General features: G+C 38.8%; 1 protein-coding gene across 1 annotated transcript; it reads left to right on the forward strand.

Annotated features, from left to right (window-relative positions):
- Positions 1-4,932: 4,932 nt before the first annotated feature.
- On the forward strand, positions 4,933-19,170 carry LOC115420917 (lysine-specific demethylase RSBN1L-like). The gene is given in 9 exon segments (XM_030136544.1): positions 4,933-5,139; positions 5,141-5,448; positions 5,704-5,829; positions 6,234-6,925; positions 14,528-14,665; positions 14,765-14,907; positions 15,113-15,280; positions 16,124-16,235; positions 16,438-19,170. Coding segments are annotated over 9 exon segments (3,540 nt in total). The 5' UTR covers positions 4,933-4,957; the 3' UTR covers positions 18,109-19,170.
- The last annotated feature ends 1,172 nt before the right edge of the window (positions 19,171-20,342 follow it).

The raw sequence follows: 20,342 nt of genomic DNA on the forward strand, positions 1-20,342 counted from the left end.
CCAGCTGTACTGGAGTGAACCCAATGACTGTCGTAGTGCAACGCCAGCCTGTTGTAATACCACACTCAGTCTGCCTGCCTGAAGGTATAAACCTACCTCGACCATATTATTGTAGTGACTCAATGTTTGCATGCCAAGATCAAGTAAATATATTCATTCAGGATAGCAGTTATATGATCCAACACCTGCCTTAATCCTACAGATCACTGCTAGTCAGGTCAAAATCTAATTATTACTCCTTCTCCTCTCTGTGTCTCGTTAAACACACTGATTCATATTCACGTTAATTTTCCATTGCCAATTCCTTAATTCTCCGGTAACTGATACATTCCTTTGCCATGTGTGAGAGTGTTTTTCATCCGTCAATTGACTGATAGTGATTCTTAAAAACGAAACAACCAAGTGTCCCTCACATCTGGGATGGATTTTCTACAGCTAGCCAACACCAGATAACGTCAGGTCAATTTGTGCCTCATCCAAAAACCTGGACTTCATTAAGACAATGTTAGAAATTTATATTTAAGATTCCTCGTCCCAGTGAAGGATATGGAAAGTGGGCGTAATGTGGGAACAGGTTATCTGCCCCGGCCACCTTTGGGAGTGGATTGAGAAGTGAAAGTGACAGGCCAGCGAGCATTAAAAAGGAATTTGGTATTTTCCACCACAAGTGAAAAAAATTAAGTGTGTTTTGAAGTAAACAATCTTCAAAGAAGTTTAATAAAAAAGATTAAATTGTAGCTGTTTGGTATATTATATCATATCCTGAGTAAGATTCATACTGAGTGGATTTGTGCTGTGTTCTGTTTATTTTCCAGATGTGGTTAATAAAAACCATGGATAATGCAAAGTAGACTGGATGAAAATGTACTAAAGGTGTGACTGAAAGCACCTCAGACCTCTTTATTTAAAAGATTTGCTTCTCTTTTCTTACACAAATCTTATATATTTAAGAGGAAGCTAAAAAATCCCAGTAAGTAATTGCTCTGTAACAACTACTTTATTACATTCTTGGCATTCTGAAGGCGCAGTGACAAAACATTTGCAGTGCTTTGTATTATGGGGACTAAAAATAACTTTTATTTTGTTATTGTGTAAACTTTACCTTCTCTATGGCAACTGTTAAAGGATCAGATCGTGTGTAACATTTACCAAATGAACAATTTGGTTCAACAGTAATAAACAAATCTCGTTTTAGAATAAGCCAGATGCTACTCAGATGAACACTGTGTACACTAGCTTTCCAATCCCTAAGACTTCCACTTTAGAGGCTGCAAATATGGATGAGACTAACGTATAAATAGATGTCAACTGAAAGAGAAAGGGCGGTTTGACAGAATAGTTAGGAGACGCGTAATTTTCCACATTGTTACTGGATTTGTTTCTCTGTCATGTCATAACAAAATGAGCATTTATTCAATATTATGATGTTATGAAGGACAAAATTCATGAACTGAAATGAATTTTAATTGTTTAATCTTACTTAACACACAGATGAGTAATACTAGTTGAATCTTGGAACGTAATAAAATGGTGAATAACAAAGTGTTGTGCAATTCGGATGCAACATTAAATGACCCCTCCCAAAATGTGTTTTAAGGTTTTGTTTTTTTCATGGTTTCTTTTTTCATAAACACTAATGAAACTGATTTATTGGTATGTGAGTATGTCCATTTCCATAGGGCATAATAGTCACCTTACTACATTTACATCACTTTACTGCCGCCAAGTGGTCATTCTAAGAACTGTCTCAAAAATACACAGATTCTCTGCACATTTGCAATTGAGCAGCACTGACTTGCTTCACATATATATGAAAAATGTAGAATCAGATATTAAAATTGAAATTATGTATTTACACATGAAATAGAGATACTAAATAAAAATAGACAAACGTGCAATACATTATTACAAGAGAGTATCATAAGATGCATTTATATTTTTATGTGTATTTATTTTTTCATCTGTTTATTTCCTATCTTATTTTATGGGTTTTATTCTTTAAGCCTATGTCTTGTACAGTATTTCTTTTGTGATATTTTTTAATTATTAGCTTTTTGAACTGCAGCATTCTTTGTCGATCCTTTAATTACTTTTATTTTCTGTATTTATGTGTCAAAACTATGATGAATGCTATGACTTGAAAGCTGCAAACCTAGTTTACCAACAGGTACCAATAAAATAACGTGAACCTGAGAGAATTTGAAGGAGAATTGCACTCCTACAACATATTTCATAAAACAAAATCACATTTCCAAATTTCTGTGTGTGTGTGTATATATATGCTTTAAAATAAGCATTAGCAGAGTAAAAGATTTTCATGACAAAGATTTGCCCATGAAAAGGCCGTCTGATGACATTCATTCTAGTTCTCCAAAACCATCATAAACATGTAAAATATCATCTTATTTGATAAGTAAGTTGTCAGTCATGAGTGGCAGTTATCAGCAAATTAATGCCATGTTTCTGTTACAAAATGGGATCTATTAACACAAGTGAATTAAAGTGACACTATTATTAAGTACATCTGGATTTATGTATTATTTAATTTCTATCTACCTGTATTTAACCAGGAAAAAATGAATCATTGATTTTTAAGACAGCAGCAGCAGAAGTTACAGAAAGTAGAAATTTTAGCCATACATCCACACTAAAAACACATAAAACACATGGTAAAACTCACTTTTTGTGTAGTATTGATAATTTCTTTCCTGCAACTTTTTATTATACTTGCATGGAGCAACTGTAACACACAACAATTTCCCTTGGGATTAGTTTTGTCCTAATAGATCATTGACAGCAGACACTTGGACTTGTTAAGGCAGACGACACACAGGTGTAATCATTGTCATTAATAACAGCTGTGTCCTATTTAGGTGCATCACTTTCACATATACAGTGGTTCCCTGCAATGACCAACTGGTTCAACTAAATGGAACACAGCCATTGTTAACATTACCACTAACACCTGTGGTTTTACAAGCCAAAACGTCTGCTCTGAAAGGGTCTACCTCATAGGAGGTCTTAACAACTGTCAGGGTGTCAAGCCCCACAGAGGTTAAATAGCTGGAACGACCCGCTTATGAGGCAGAGACAAGACAAGGAAGCCCCCTGGAGGAGAGCTGCAGCACCACAGTCCAGTTTCCTTCTTTACGCGATGATATTCCCTGTTGACTATTTCATACCTGGCAACTGACTGCAATGCAGAAAACATACAGTATAACATTAAAATCATTGGTTACAGTAGTCACATGGAGCTCCTCATCGGTATATAGTGAAATGTTATTTACTAAAGCAAGAATTGCCAGATCTAAATGAATAGTTTTGGATTAATAACATTTGACAGAGAAAATATACTCTACTGTATATAAAGAATGATAAGCAGAAATAGGATAAGTGAAAATATGATGAATAAATATTAAATTATAAGGTAAAAAAAAAACAAAACACGATATTGACACTATAGACACACTCATTTATTAGGAGTCATTGTTCATTGAGAAAAAAATGAAAACAAAGCACAGAGGACAGACAGAACATTTAAGACAGAAACAGGAAATATAAAAGAGTATCTGCTCTTTATATTACTTTTCTGTACATATTATTTATATGTTTGCAATATGGTTGCACATAATGTTGATGTACTGATATGACATGGGGGATTATTGTGATCTAAGAGCCACATTAAATCAGTAACATCCTCAGCCTTTTATCATCTCAAAAACATTGCCAGTATAAAAGGGATAATATCTAAACCAGACTTGGAGAGACTCTTCCATGCATTTGTCTCTAGTAGATTACTGTAATGGTCCACTCATAGGGCTCTCAAATCAAGCTTTAAAACAGCTGCAGTACATTCAGAACGCCACTGCATGGGTCCTGACTACAGCCACGAGGTATGCCCACAGTACTCCTGTTCTCAGATCTCTGCACTGCCTTCCTGTTTCTCACAGACTAGACTTTGTAACAGCACTGCTTGTGTACAAGTCTCTGTACTCTTCTCTTTTTTTAATTTTAACATTTGAATTTCTTAAAATTCTATATTTTACTCTTTTTAATATTTATTTTTGTCTATGTATTTATAACTTGTCTTTTATTTTTGTAAAGCACTTTGAATTACCCTGTGTATGAAGTGTGCTGATCCACGTGTATCAAACATATGGCTTGCGGGCCAAAACTGGCCCAAAACAGGTTCCAGTCTGGCCCACAGAATGAATTTGCGAAGGGCAATAATTACACTGAAGACATTAACAACCAACAGTCAGGGTGTAAACTCATTTTAGTTCCAAATGTCAACATTTTAACAATATTATGCCTGACACTAAATGTTTTGTGCCTTTGTAGATTCAGTGTGATCTGTAAGTTGTAATGCACATGTGTAAATGAGAAGTTGAGGCATAATATTGTGAAAATTGCACTTAAAAAAAAGGAAATTTCAGGTTGTACAGGTTATTCACATTTTTGTAAATGTCATCATTTTCATATTTAATTTCACTTTTTTGAATTAAATTAAAGAGAAAATTTTGGAGTTCTCATTATTCAGAGGCTAATATGTAGTTAGTTAACTGGTACGGTCTGCTTGAGATCATATTGGGCTGAATGTGGCACATGTACTAAAATGAATTTGATGCCCCTGTGCTATACAAATAAACTTGCTTTGCCTAGTAAAATATAGGGATGCACAAGGGTTGAGACTGTATGTGTTTGTGTGTAAACTACGTGTGGAGAACCTCCGTGAACATCCACCCCTGTGTTATTAATAGGGACTCTACTAAAAACAAAGACAGTATATGTGCACAGTTTCAGTGCAGTGCCTGTAGTCCTGCAGCTACAGACCTGCTCTAAACCAACAACAGGCTCTCCCTCCTTCGTGCGTCATACGTCAACTCTTTAAACCCCGCCCCCGGCCTGGCTCTCACGCACCAGTTACGTCTGACCGTAAAAAATAGAAACTTCCAAGATGGCCGAGTCCGTGGACTCCATGCATTTCGCAGCAAACAGCAAAACAAATTCCCCTAAACCCTTGACAGCTAAACGGCTACCGGAGAGTCGTCCACAGTCTTCCAGCGAAATTTGCCCTCCGCCTCCTAAGAAGGTCCGGATAGAGGAGAAGAGCCTGAAGCACAGGAAACTGAACGGAGAGGTGTGCGCAGGGGAAAAAACACAACGGGAAGCAGAGTTGTGGGAGCCCAGCGAAATGGAGTTTCGGCCCGGCCAAGGCGAGTCACTCCTCCGCCGCCGCGGTGCCACAAGCTCCCGCTCGGAAAATCTTTAAAATCAGCAACTTCCTCGCCTCGCCTCCCAAAGTGAAAAAGGCTAAAGAGAAACGACACAAGGAAAAGGAGAAAAGCAGTGAAGCGCAGCGGAGTTCGGCCGTTGGTGTGGAGAAAGTCAGCCCCGCTAGCTGCCATACAAAGACGGAGAACGGCGACGTGAAAATGCTACAGAGAGGTAGGACAACACAGGCAGCCTGCTCTGCACTGCACTCCGCTAAAACAACCTACGAATACATTAAAACACTATCCGAGGCAGTCCCGGAAGACGATTTATTAAATTATTACACATTTTGCTGTATCTTAGGCCCCAGTATTTATTAGGCCCAGATGGTGATGTATACACGTGGAAATGTTTGTTCGTCAGTTTTGTACCTGAACATGGATGTAGCAGCATTTTACTGAAGTCTGTCCTCTAATTGACTTTTTTCAGATCATCGTGTTAAAGAAAAAGAAAGAGAGAGGAAAAAAGAAAAGAATAAAGAATGGAAAAATCACAAAATGCCACCTGCACATGACATTGGACGAGAAAACGGAGAGGTGATTTCTCCTCAGAAAGGTAGGAATAAAATACAACACAGACATTCTGAGGTGAAAAGAGTTTTAAAAATAGCTTTACATTGCTGAGATGACAACATTAATGTACAAGCCATTGTATTAAACGTGCATGTGTTGCCTGCTTAATGGGAATTTTGAAAATGATGGTAGTATTTTCAGATAACTAGTAAGTTGAGTAAAACTCAAGGGGAATATATGAGGTATATTTGAAACATGTATATCTGCAGCTGTAATAACAAACTAGTTAAACAAAAGACATTTGTTTCAGGTAATCAGTGCTCATGTTCACATTGTAACAATCTAAGACTGCACCAAGTGTTTAAATGCTGTTTTTCTGTGCATGTTACACTCCTTCGTTACTGTGCAAAGGTGCTAATCTGTACAAAATCTTATTCTCCTTTACAGAGTTGAAGGAGAAGCCCAAAGCTGGTTCAGAAGAAGACCTCCTATTGAAGAAGCTCAAAAAGAAGAAGAAAAAGAAGCACAAAGATGGGGAGCGAGTGAAAGAGAGACACAGCCGACCCAAAATGTATCACCGCTCATGTCAGACCATATGTTCAGGGGTGTCTATGGCTCTGCCCGAGTTCTTAGGTCGAATAAATGGGAACAACAACAACAACATCAGCAGCAGCAGTGGTCTGCTTCATGCCTCTGCATCCCAACACCACCAGGATCCCTCTGTTACTGCCACTACCTCCACTTCCATCCCCTCCATTGTCAGGGACAGGCTGGGCTACAACTCCCCGCTCCACTGCACCTCAGTGCCAGGTCTGCCTGGTCTGGAATTTGGCCATCTGATTCACATAGAGCAGCAGGCCAACGGGGGAGCGTCTGTGGTGCACGCCTACAGCGAGCAGCTCTCCTGCCTGGCTCCAGCCGACATGCAGCGCTTCGCAGAGGAGTTTGTCACCCTGTCGTTCAGTGAGGACGAGGCCCAAGCTGCGTGTTTTGTGATGGGAATCATCCACGGAGCAGCGTCCTACCTCCCAGACTTCCTGGACTACTTCTCCTACAAGTTCCCCAATGCACCAGTGAAGATGGAGGTGCTTGGGAAGAAGGACATAGAGACGACGACCATGGTCAACTTCCACTCTCAGGTGAGATGTCTTGTTACATTTTTTCAGAGAGTCATATAAGAGGACTCAGCTGTCTGCTTTACTAGTGTGAAGTGTCATTTTGTTGTCTGGATGTATGAACAACACAGATCTGAAACATTGCTGCAGATTTTCATCTGTTTTGGGACCTACCTTTTTGTCCAGACAGTTCATAGGTGGGGTTTGTCACTCAGTCCTGAGACATCTTTGATCCTGTGTTCAAAGTACTGCAGAGTTCAAGTTGTCCTGTGGAGCTTTTAGCTGTAATGTTAATGGTCTCCCTTGTCTGATTGATAGAGATTATGGCACCTTCAGGCAACAAAGCTATGTTGTGCAGCAGCCACTAAAACTAATTTTAATAAGAGTGAAATAATCTGTCAGTCAGAAGTAAATATATAGCAGATCAGCTCATTAGGGACTAAACTGTACATCTGAAGTTAACTGTAAGTGTGAACCTTTTAGTGGTGTGGGTGTGAGGGGTTCATTGTATTGTTGGTTCTTTTCATATTTTCTTGCAGTTTTTTTTTTTTCTTTTTACTTTTGACAGAGTAGTCACACATCACATGCAGCAGGTGCAGGAGTGTTAGACGCTATCACTGAAAGCCATAAAATGTCAGTTTGATCATAATGTTGTTTTTTGTACTTTCACTGCTGCAGTGTTTTTCTTGTCAATAAGGGGAGAAAGGGGATATATTTTTATGTGATTTTATTTTATTTCTAAGTAATTGTTGTGCTAACAGGTACTTTATCTAAAATGATCTGTCAAAGATTTTGTTGGTTGCTTAGTTTACATTATAAAGAAAGCCTGAGGATGATTGGTCAGAGCCTGTGTTGTGTTCTACTTATTTAACTGATCAGCAATCCAAAATAACCACACAATTAGCTGGCATGGAAGTCAAAGAAAAAGAAAGCTTTGGAAATTCTGCCCAAAAATTAGTTAAATGGTTTTTCATTTAGTAGTTGGGGATTTTTGTGGACTAACCAGTATAATATTATATTAATTAATCCTCAGCAAGAGATATTCTCAATAGATTTTTCCAATCATAGATCAAAAAATGAAAAATGAGCCAAGACTGTGTATTAATTGAGGAACAGACTAAGCTTTGACTGGTGTGAAAAACAAAAGACAAAGAGGTATTTGTTTCTTCTGAAGTCATTTTTATTTTGATTCATTTATTTTCAGTATCGTTTCCTGCTGCGGATGTTAATAGGCAACAAAAGTCTGAATAAGTAATGCACACTAAACTGTTTATATGAATAGGCTAATTACATTGGATTTCTTAATATTATTTTTTTTATATTTGTTTAACTACAATCACATCCAACTACTGTTATGACATCTGATCTACCCCAGGCAGTGGCTGGATAAATAATATTTCTACAGTAAAACGGATAAGAGCATTTATAGTCATAAATGATGTTCCATGTACACTTCATGGTCACTGCATATACTGTAACATCCTTTAAACACAGATCAAGAGGATCCACTTAAATGCGGCAAACATAATAGAATTCAGGCCAGGAACCCCTTACTGGGAAGAAACAATTTTCCAGGGTCTCCTTGTTGATTGCACTGATATTCCAAGCGCTTTGTAATCAGATATTGGTTCAGCTTGTATGGCATCATGGCTTCATCTGCTACCAACATAAGGCAGATGGTGGATTTCATCCTGTTGCTGTTCTCAATAAAACCAAATGTAGAATAACTGTGAGCTTATTTTCTTAATTTAGCTGCTTTGGACTCGGTGTCTGTAGATGATGGTGACTGAGCTGATGTTTCAGACGCATCCAGAGAATTGTTCGGTGCACTGCGAGTTAAGGAAGTGATTGATTCATAGCTGCATTTACTGTTAGACGTGTCAGAATAATTTCTCCTGGCACTTTACTTGTGGGAAACTGAGTAATGGATACAGCATTGAATACAATAATTGCACCTGCAGAAATTTCAAGAGAGTGAGTGTGTTGATGCTTTATTCTCCCTAGAAAAGATGAAATTATTTATCAGATTAAAATGACTTTATTCTATCCTTTTTATTACTTGGTCGTTGATAGTATCTTAATTTGCTCTACCCTGCTTTAGTGCAGATCTTTGGGAGCTGTAAGAATCGGCGACCAGAATGAAGTATCATTATCTGCAGTTTTGTTACTGTTAAAAAGTCAGACATTTCCTTCAGTGTGTTGTGTATACTTTGTATTTCGTTGTATGTAATTTGCAGCATTTAGATCAAAGTTAGGCTGACATGCCGCCTCTGTTAGTTTTCTGTTGATAGTCTGCTGGTCGTAGGTTTGTTTGTATCTCCAGCTGCTCCAGTGGCGGTCACATCAGACTGTGGTTGGACTGGGCAGCTTCCAGGTGTGAGTGTGATTAGGGCGTTCCTTGAATAAACAGAGCTAAAAAGGTTTTTCAGGTTTAAATCTTACAGGTACAGATTTTTTCACACTGCATTTAATAGACCTTAACAGAGAATTTACCATCTTACATGTTTTTACTTCATCATGCGTATTTATTCTACTCCCTCCTTTTTTTCATTTTATTTTTTGCGTGTAGTTAAATACATTAGTCATTTAAATGCAGTTGCTGATGATGCAGATAATTAAAAAGCAAGGCGGGTAGTTATCATTATCATGTTATTTTGGTGTGTGACAAAACACACCAATGTAATGATGGTAACGAAGTAGACATAAAAGTGTTGAAGTTTAGGGTTTATAATATTTAGCATTAATGTTTCAAACCATCAACATAGGAAGGAAGTTGTGTACCAGAACATGCTTGGCTACCAAAATCACTAACAGATGAACACATGACTGACTGGATACAAGTGTGAATCTCACTGTGTATCTGTATTATTGTATTGTGATTTTTTTTTCTTTCTTGTTGGTGAAAAGAAGATTGTTGAATCATCTTCATGTGATGCTTATAGCTCTGTTAGCTTAGCTCTCTTTTTAGACAGAAAACAGCCATAATAAATCCAAAAATTACCTCAGTTTTCTGTATGGTTTGTGTTGTCAATAGCTGCATGAAAGAACTGTTTGGAATCATCCAAACAAGGCCAGAGCTGTCACAGTTTACTCTGATGCGTGGATCAGCAAATGATGAACTTATCAAAGATAACATCACAATAACTTTTTACTTTTATAATTAAACTCACTGTTGGAGAAGAAACATTGCCATTTCCACATCAAACTGTGTTCAGTGGTGAAAACAATGGTAATGCTTTTATTTTTATCACTTTGGCTACATTCACACCACAGGCAAAAGTGGACCAAATCTTTTATGCTTATATGTGACCCATATCTGATTTTTAAAATGTATGTATTTATTTTCATCACAGTCTGAACAATACGAATATATTATTTTTTTCAAATCAGACCCAAGCCACTTTCATATTGTCGTAAATCGGATACATATCTGATGTTTGACAGTGTGACTTCAGTCTGTATGGTCATTTAGCATTTAATCTGACATTTATGTAGTTGAAATGCAACAGACATCACAATTCTGTGCCAGAGGAGGTGGGACCAAGATCCATATTTACTTCCATAATCACACTGTGTATTGCGTGTGATGTCACATCTTTTTCTGCAGATGCATCTCACTTCAGGGCCATAGACTATTCACACATGAGTCTGATGGCAGTTGCATTTAAATTATAATGTGAACAACCATGCAAAAAAAAAAATCAGATTTCAGCAGAAAATCAGAATTTAGCATAAAGACCTCCAGTGTAAATGTAGCCTTTATCGCTTTATTGGAATTTTTCTCAGTGATTCTCATCCTCAACAGCCTTAGACCATTAATTTTCATGACCTTGGTAGACCGGCAGACTGACTCACTACTCCCTCTAGTGGTCACATACACTCATAGTAACATATAGGCCGTGGCTGTGACTAGATAAAGCACATATATCTGCAAATTAGTACAATGACATTTTTGACATATATATTCTACTGGTAATTTTACATAATATTAGAATACTTGGGCACACAAGTGTGTGTCAATAAGCAGAAATACTACATATAGCTCTGCCTGCTGTGCACTTACGTTAAATGGAAAAAAATGGCAAATAATTGTCCACAGCTAGTCAGAAACTTTCGTTAAAAAATTATGAATGAAAAATTTTGTTTGGATGAACTTGGAAATGATATTTATCTGTAGATAATAGTTCTGAATGATGAAAAATCTGAAAAGTGCTATGGTGATGTTGACTTGTGATAAAGAAAGAAAATGTGCATGGCTAAATGGACTGGTTAATCTGAGGGTCACTGATGGCTGGTTTACCACCATATACAAATGTTGATAAACTGATGTCTCATTCATCATGTTAATTAAAACTGGAAATCTGTGTATTTTCATATTGTGATTACAATTAAAATGCAATGTACCATGAACTATTAGATTTAAGACAATATAGCCTAACTGAAGGTTACTAGTAGTGGACACTGTAGGCTTTGCTACATATGTTTTGTAAATTAGATCCTTGTTGTATATAAGTCATTGAAATAGAAACACAAAGTAAAGCATTACAAAGATCTTGGAGTTCATATCTTGCATATATAAATGTTTCTGAGCCAGTGTAGAGGATCACCTGCAGGCTTCTTGACATGTTCTATGCTCCGTTGAAGTGGACATGGCCAAGTTGATATTCATTCAACTGTGCTTTGACGTCTGGTATTCAGCCTCTGTAACACAAACAGGTGAAGTTTGTGAACATGAGCTCTGACGTTGTCTTTGTCTGTCACACTTTGGTGACTACAGTGATGGTGTGTTGGGCTCTGAATCTTGTGAAAATGCAGATGACCAAAACGGGAATACTGTGCCTGAATGCCTCCTGTGTATGTCCAGAACATCATGCATAACACAGTATAACGTATTTGGTGTTAGTTCAGCAAGTAATTGTGTTTATGTGAAAGGCCTATTTCTCATTGCATTTTATTTTATATACTCATCCAGTAAAGGCACTTAATCATATGTGATAATTTCTCACCTTAAAAACTTTAAATTACTATAAATAGTGTTAAAAATTAGTCAAATGCCTAGCTGTCTAGCCAAATGTTTGTACTGTACTGCAGTATGTTTCAAGGTAAGGCTTATTATACTGTTAAGAGAGCAAAGAATATAAAACATTTTAATTCCATCATGTATACAGGGCTCCAGAGTAACCTTTAGTTCAAGAAGCACTGGTGCTCCTAACTGAATTTTTTAGGAGCACCAGCACAAAGTTTAGGCACACCATTTAAATCAACACACAACATAACACATTCATCTTTTTTCCCTCTGAAGTGTATTACTGATAAATGCTTTAGAAATAATAAGAACAATACACAGTAAAACAATGTGTTGTTTTATTTTGTCATCAATGAAAAATTCACAGCATCAAATATTGTAGGAAGAGGGAAAAATCATTAACTTAAGTTGTTAAATATAGCTTTTTTCAAATATAGACACCAAAAGCCCTCCGTGTGCCCTGTTATTAGAGAACACCCCCCTGTGGGCCACAAGGAGGCATATCTGTTGGTCAGCCCTTGAAGTTGGGCCTTCTAGCTCTTTTACCCTGATGGAGCCACATCTGTACAGCCTCACTGGCATCAAACTCCTTCAAGCTAGTTCCCTCAAGATTTATTCTAATCAGGTTCTCAACTGTGTCCACATGCAGGGATCCTCTAACACCAGATTTAATCCTCTTCTGTGCTCAGAATCCCCTTTCACACACAGCAGAGGATATGGGGAGGATGATCATGATGTGCACAAGATATAGAATATTTTACGAAGAATGAAAAAAAAATAGTTTAGATTTGATTTGATAAAGAAGTCACCATTTCTAACAAAACGTTCATTTATTCATTTATTTATTTATCTACCCTATAATCTAAACAGTATGGCTCCTTGGTTAGCATTATCTCCCAAAGTTACTGGTAGTATTTGTCCATATAGTTTCTGGAGATGAACCCTCTGTATTATTTTTACCCCCATTAACTGTTATTTTAAATATCCAAATAAAATGACATTTACTATAGTAAATGATAAATAAACAACAGAAATCTCAAGAAAAACTTCAGGACAACTTGAGGGGTACATTTTATATATAGATGTATAAAGTAATTATATTTTTTAAGATATATGTAGCAGTGTTATTGTAATGGGGTATAGTTAGCATGGGGGTAAATTTCGTACAGCTTGAATATAAATTCAGCATGTAATAGTAATAGATCTCCTCAGTTGAAGGAACGCAAGTACTAGTATGCAGCAACTCATCTCAAGTTGATCACGATAAACAAATCCATCTTATATCATGTATACTGGAATTTGCAATTAACAAGTACTGACTGTAATTGTAAGAGTAAGACAGAATGCAAACTAATTTACTATTTTCTTCAGAAAATCTGTGCAGGGGTAAATTCAGTACGACAGGTTTCCCTACCGGATGTTTACATCGAGAAGAATGTGGTTGCCCAACAGTTCGGAGCATGTGCATAATTCTTAGGGGGTAAAACAATTACTGGAGTAAAAATTGTACGCAACACCGGACCTGGGACCCATGTGTAACTGTCAACGTCTGATGTTGCTTGGTTGCGAGGTCCTCACGTTACACACACAGACACAAATACATGCACTCCAATTCTCTCACAGACATACACACCCACCAATATCCACTCCCTCCTGGTTTTAAGGTGTTTCATAGGCTGATAAATTAAAAAAAAAAAAGTCATGTTTTTGCAAGTCACGCTAGTGCGCCTAGTTTAAATTTAAGTCGCGCTGTCTCGAAAAATAGTCGCAAATGTGACCAAATTGGTCGCAGTCTGGAGCCCTGGTTTGTAAGGAGGGCTTTCATTTGCTTCACAGAATGCTACAATATTTGAAGTAAAAATGAAACAGATAAACAGCTTTATTGTTCAAACTGCAACAAAGTAGAACATTACTTAAAATGAAACAGGTATGCCAACTTAAGTATTGTTTCCTCTTGACAACAAAGTATTCTATTCATTGTTGTGAAGTATAAAGGTATGACTGTTAGTAAAAAGATTACACAATATACTATGAAATAATTTGCTGCCTTCTGAAGTTTTATAGCTGTTGTTTCAGCTATGGTATTGCAATGCACTTAAATGAAATTATAATCATGAAATGGCCCTTGTATATCACCTAGCACTGTGTTAATGAATGAAATATAAAAAGATCAATAAAAATTAATTGAAGTGTTATTGCAGATAAAGTCTTAAAATGTGAGTATGCTCAAAATGATCAAAGTTAAATGTGTAAAACTACCAAATTTAAGCAAATTAAAAGTATAGCAGTTAATAAGTAAACAATAAGCTCTGCTCTGTCAGAAGAACACAAAGCATCATGCAAACAACTGAAAATGGTGCCATGAAGAGTGTGATTTGTGACCCAGTGAAATAAAATGTTACTATAGATGTTTGTACTGTTTCATGATATGATGTACTGTATATTGTCCAATACCAGAATCCTACATACTGTGTCTGCTGCAGATGCTCACACTGTGCTGTGACTGCGGACACGGTGTTACTATAGAGTTATCAAAGTGTGGGTTACTGATACCTGCTGGTCAAGGGTCTGATCTGTCTGCACTGGGTCTCCTGCTGCAGGTGAAGCGGACATACTCCCAGGGAACATACCGAGCCGGGGCCATGCGGCAAGTCAGCCTGGTTGGAGCTGTGGATGAAGAGGTTGGAGACTACTTCCCTGAGTTCATCAACATGCTACAGGAATCTCCTTTCCTTGAGGTAAGTTTGTGTTTAACACCTGTGCTTGTGAAACAGTGTGGGCATGGAAATATCTATCGAAGTTGTCTGACTGAATTTTCTTGTCCTGTGTTTGTGCAGCGGACTTTGCCCTGGGGGACATTCTCCAGTTTGCGTCTACAAAGCCCTACTGAGAGCGACGATGGCCCCATCATGTGGGTCAGACCTGGAGAACAGATGATCCCTATGGCAGACATGCCAAAATCACCCTTCAAAAGGAAAAGGTGGGTTCAGATAGAAAGTGTGTTGCAGTGCCCAGGTGTTATCAGCATCCTCATGAAAACCACAAACATGTTTGAAGTCTTGTACATCAGCCAAACCACATCTTAGATATTTTCAGTTTATCTCTTACCTGCACATGCTACTATGTAAGCGGATACATTTCATGCTCTGAATATATCTTGACTGTTGTGATCAAATGTATTTCAGGTCTACTAATGAGATAAAGAACCTGCAGTATCTGCCCAGAGCCAGCGAGCCCAGGGAGATGCTGTTTGAGGATCGGACGAGAGCCCACGCTGACCACATCGGTCAGGGGTTTGAGAGGCAAACTACTGCTGCTGTAGGTGTGCTGAAGGCTGTGCGCTGCGGCGAGGAGTGAGTACACACTGACACCTTTTTACCCAAAATGCACCAGTACACTGTGGTATAAAATACACTTAGCACTTGTGTCTGCCCATAGACACATTCTACAGAATTGGTGCATACTGCAACCCAAAACCGGCAATTGTTTTTATTGTGAAACCTCACACGAAAGATGGTATTCTTTCTTATTCTTTTCTTTCTTTTTTATTATTTATTCTATTTGTTTTGTTTTGTTTTTTATCAGCTCGATAAGTTTCATTCCTTGGACTGAGACTAATGTTGCTATATCCTTGAGTAAATTGCTTACTTTGTAGGAAATGTGTTCAAGAATCTGCAGACGTAGCTTCAGGGAACATCACTACCCGCCATCTATTTTTTGCACTCAAGAAAATGCGGGTGTTGCTGTGGGTTGTGGGTTGTTTGGGTCTGTGGAAAACAGTTCAGTACTGTGTTAGCTAACCAATCTTTGAGACTGGCTTAAAATAACCCAAAACATTGTCATAAGTAAAGCAGTCACAATCACAACTATTCACCATGCAGCCAGAGGGGACAGCAGAGAGAGGGGCTCAGGTTTCAGTAGTGACATAAAAATGCTAAATGATGCTTGTGTCTTTAAAGGTTACTGCAGTCTATAGAGTCTCAGTAGAAGGATTGAGGACATTGCATGCTTAAATGCTTCTTGAAATTGTTTCTTGTTTGTGGGGCAGCAGTTTGCACTAATTCAGTACAAAGGCCCAGGGACCTGCAGACACTTCTCATACCTCATGCTGTACAGCTGTGTTGTATGAGCTGTCTGTTGTGTTCAGGCTTTAATTACAAACAAACACTGAAGATGACCTTGTGTTTGTTCCATAGCAGTGATGCTCCTGCACGGATCACCAAAGATGTTGTGTGTTTCCACGCTGGAGATTTCCCAGATGTGGTCATGAGGCTGCAGCTGGACCTCCATGAACCTCCGCTGTCTCAGGTGGGTCAGATGTCTTCATCCTGTCTGGTACAATGCACTAATACACATGGGGTATAAATATCTTTTAGTATTTCTGCTTTTTAGCTCAAACATCTCATACTTGTAGACTTACATGGGGTAATTCATTAAGAGAAAATCTCAATGGTCAGCATTAGTTTTTTCCACACAGAATTGAATTAATGCTTTGTTCCTGCCTCCACAGTGTGTACAGTGGATCGATGATGCCAAGCTGAACCAGCTTAGGAGGGAGGGGATCCGATACGCCCGCATCCAGCTCTACCACGATGACATCTACTTCATTCCCAGAGGAGTCGTTCACCAGTTCAAAACGGTGTCTGCTGTTTGCAGTCTGGCCTGGCATATCCGACTTAAACAGTACCACCAACAAGAAGAGGAAGAGAAGGAGGAAGTGGAGGAGATGAAGGAGGAGGAGGAAAAATTAGATCTTAAAGAAGTAGCATTTCAAATCAAAGAAGAGGAGGACCGTGACGATATAGAGGAGATGGAGCATGACCCAGGAGCTCAGACAGTGACAAAGCTGGAGGAAAACGATGCTGAAAAACGGGAGGGGCTCCTTCTACAAGCTCCAGTGCAGATTTTTAAAGAAGAGGAGGATAACAAAAAAGCTGAGATGAAGGACTTGTCAACTGCAGCGCCTCCACCTATGGTCAGGAAGGAGAGAGATGAAGATGTAGTGAGTCACACACTAATGGAGCCCAAGGCTGACGAAGATGAGAAAGAGGAAGGTAAGGGAGGGGTAGATGGAGGTGCAGGCGCACACCAGACGCTACAGAAGGGCTATGAAGAGGGAGGAGTGGACAACACATCCTTAAAGTCACTACAGCAAATTAAGAAGGAGAATTATGAGGAGGAAGAGAGGCAGCAAAAGACAAGTCTGCCAGGTCAAGTAAAAGAGAAAAGCAGAGATAGTATAACCAGCACTTACAACATGCCACCAATCAAAAAAGAAAAGGAAAAAGGAAAGGGGAAAGAAGAAAAGGACAGGACTAGAGAGAAGGAAAAGAAAGACAAAGATAGGAATAAAGAGAAGGACAGGGAGAAAAAGGAGAGAGGGAAAGACAGGGATAAAGAGAAGGACAGGATGAGAGAACAGGACAGGGTTAAGGCCGAGGGTGGGACGCCGCTGCCGCAGATGAGGAAAAAAGAGGACGAGGATCGGACAAGAGAGGGCAGTAAAGCCTCTCAGACTTCCTTGGCTGCTCCGAGAGACGAGAAGTGGGCCAAGGAGTCGGATTCAAAGACGCAGCCCCACATCAAGAGAGACAAGGAGCAGGACAAAGACAGAGGAGGCTCACAGGCAGCGTCTCACTCCCGGCTGGACAGAGAGGAGGGGCGGGATGGCTGCACGCATAAACACAAGTCATCACACGGGAAAAAGGAGAAAAGCGGACACAGGGAGGGCAGCACTTCACAAGCAAAGTCAGGGAGAGAGGATGGAAAAACAGGCATTACCAAGCCCATAAGCCTTCCAGTTAAGAAGGAAGGAAAGAAGGATAAAGACAGTAAGGATGAGAGGAAGAAGTCCACCTCTGGTCCCTCACCACCAGAACACAAACCACCACGGACGCTCATCACCTTTGACCTCTTTAAGCCGATGGAGGCTCACCAAACTCTAGCCCTGTCTTTCACAGACAGTAGACCCAAAACCCACCATCACAGTGACTCTCGAACCACTTCCTCAAAACCTGGATCGGACAGCCGGACTGTTTTGCCCTCTAAAGGACCAAAAGTAAAGGACTCTGTGCAGGGAAGGCCTGCTGCGCCCCTGCAGGACACTCGGCCCCAACAGCACTCGTTAAAACAGCCCCTCAAAACACACACACCCCAAACACAGAAAGACTTCGTAATATGAATGTCTTGATGTCTAGTCTTCTTCTTCTTCTTTTTTTTTTTTTTTTTAAACTGTACTTACGCCAAGGCTTTGTTAAAATATTTGACAATGCATCCTTCCTTCCTTCCAACATGAAGTGGTCTTAGAACTTGTCCACAGATAAGCAGGACCATTACTCTAAATCACGTTTCTCCAGTGAAAAGAGGATGCATGCTCCAGGTATTTTAGCAGTGCCTAAGAATGTAAGCTAAGTAGCTCACTTCACGTTTGTTAGCGAATGTACGTAGGCTCTATATAAAATGTTACGTGACCTGTGTGTCAGTGCCTGTGCACTACTTAGCTTCGCTCTTAAAGCACCTATTTTAGGTACTGGACTAGCCAATCTGAAAACAACCATCCTTCTTCCCTGCTTGAAGAAATACAGTGCTTATATTCACTGAAACGCGAATGTGAGCAACTCAATGAGCTCTTTACTGAAATCTTCTTTTCCATGTTGGTTTAGGTGAGGGGGTTTGTTTTTTAGCACTCCAAAATTAGAGCAAGTAGTTGTTTTCAGACTGGACTTTGTTTGACTCACAGGGCTGTAAATGATACTGTATGTACCAAAACTGTACAGTATAGATGTTATTAGCACCAATGTGAGAAAATGTATACAGAAATTGCATATATTTTTTGTACAAGTTTTATTTTCCATAGAACTTATTTATATCATTTACTGTCTGTTTTTATTTGAAACCAATGTATGTGAAAATTTTGTTGTAAATACATTTTATTTCCTAAGATAAGACTTGGTAGTGTGATTTATACTCTGATCAGAACCTCTCAATAAAGAAATACAGAAATATTGAAAAATACAGAAATATTGGCTTAGTCAATCAATGTCTCATCTGCATTTTCAGTATGTGCTTATGCATGGTGTTATTATGTACTGTATGAGGAGGGGCTTTACAATGTTTGTGGAAAAAGAACACGGTTTAAATCACATGGCCCTCAGCTTTACACAGATGGATTTAAAGGCTGTTATCAATGCTTGCAGAAGTGTATTGACCTAGATGGAGCGTATGTTGTAAAATATAACTTAAACTGTTTTTTCCAACTCCCTTTTTTCCACAAACTTTCTGAAGCCCCCTCATATTTCACTTGAAAGTTGTTTCTAATCATCACCTGTTTAAAATTTCACTTGGTCAAAACTGAAGTTTGGGGTGGGGCTTAAGATCTCAGCTGTATGTGGATTTCTTGCCAATATGTCACATCTTGGGTGTTAACTACTGTAAGCATGTTAACAAGCACCAGGAATCCCATGTTAGCATTAAGCTACATACACAGCTGAGGCTGACACTGCATATATTTAATCAAGTGTAGCTGCTGCTGACATGATCTAAATCCGGTGCTCTAGCATAGACTGATAAATGGAGATACAAAGCTGGATCTAGAGCGTGTTCACACTGCCAGCCCTAGTGCTCAATTTGGATTTATTGCTCAAATAAGATTTTTTATTTATTTTTTACTACACGCAGCTACTATCATATTCCAGTGTGAACTGCCCATGGTCCTGAACTGACAAGCATCTCGAGTGGAAGTCTGAGAGCTTTGGGCAGAAGTAGTGTTTATACAGGTGACCAAAAGGTGGGGGATGACAGCATGGTGTATGAAATATAACATTAAAACAAGGGTCATAAGCATATTAAAGGGTATGCAGGAGGGTTACAAAGGTGGGCCAGGGGTGTCAGGACACATCTGTGAAAAGTTTGAACACCAAGGCAGAGACCATGATGAAAGACAGAAAAAGGCAAAAAAAAAGGCAAGTGGTCTGAAAACCTGCATGAAGGAAATCAGCAAGGGGTCATTGTCATTTAGATCTATACTAATAGAGGAAGAGATCTGATCAAAGGGCTGTGGGTTTTTTGTTATTCTTCAACTCTCATATGGACATAAACATAGAGGTCACTGAAGTCAGTATTTACAGTTTTCTACAGTGGAAGCCAGAGAATTCATATACAATAATAAGAAGAGCAAAGATGAGAGCCAGGTTCTTCCACTGGCAGAGTAGTGACAAATGTCAATCTATAATGTTAGTCACATAGGTTCAGATTCAGAAAATCTGTCCATGAATGGAATTGGCTCAAAATTCAAACTATGAGATTCAGTATAACTGTCCTGTAAACACTGTCATTAAAAACAGACACTAGTTACAAATGAGCAAAATAAAATAAATAAGTGGTGCCAAGCACAACAAACCCCACCCCTTGCACGTA

The sequence above is a fragment of the Sphaeramia orbicularis genome, chromosome 6, assembly GCF_902148855.1.
Source record: "Sphaeramia orbicularis chromosome 6, fSphaOr1.1, whole genome shotgun sequence".
NCBI classification, from domain to species: domain Eukaryota; kingdom Metazoa; phylum Chordata; class Actinopteri; order Kurtiformes; family Apogonidae; genus Sphaeramia; species Sphaeramia orbicularis.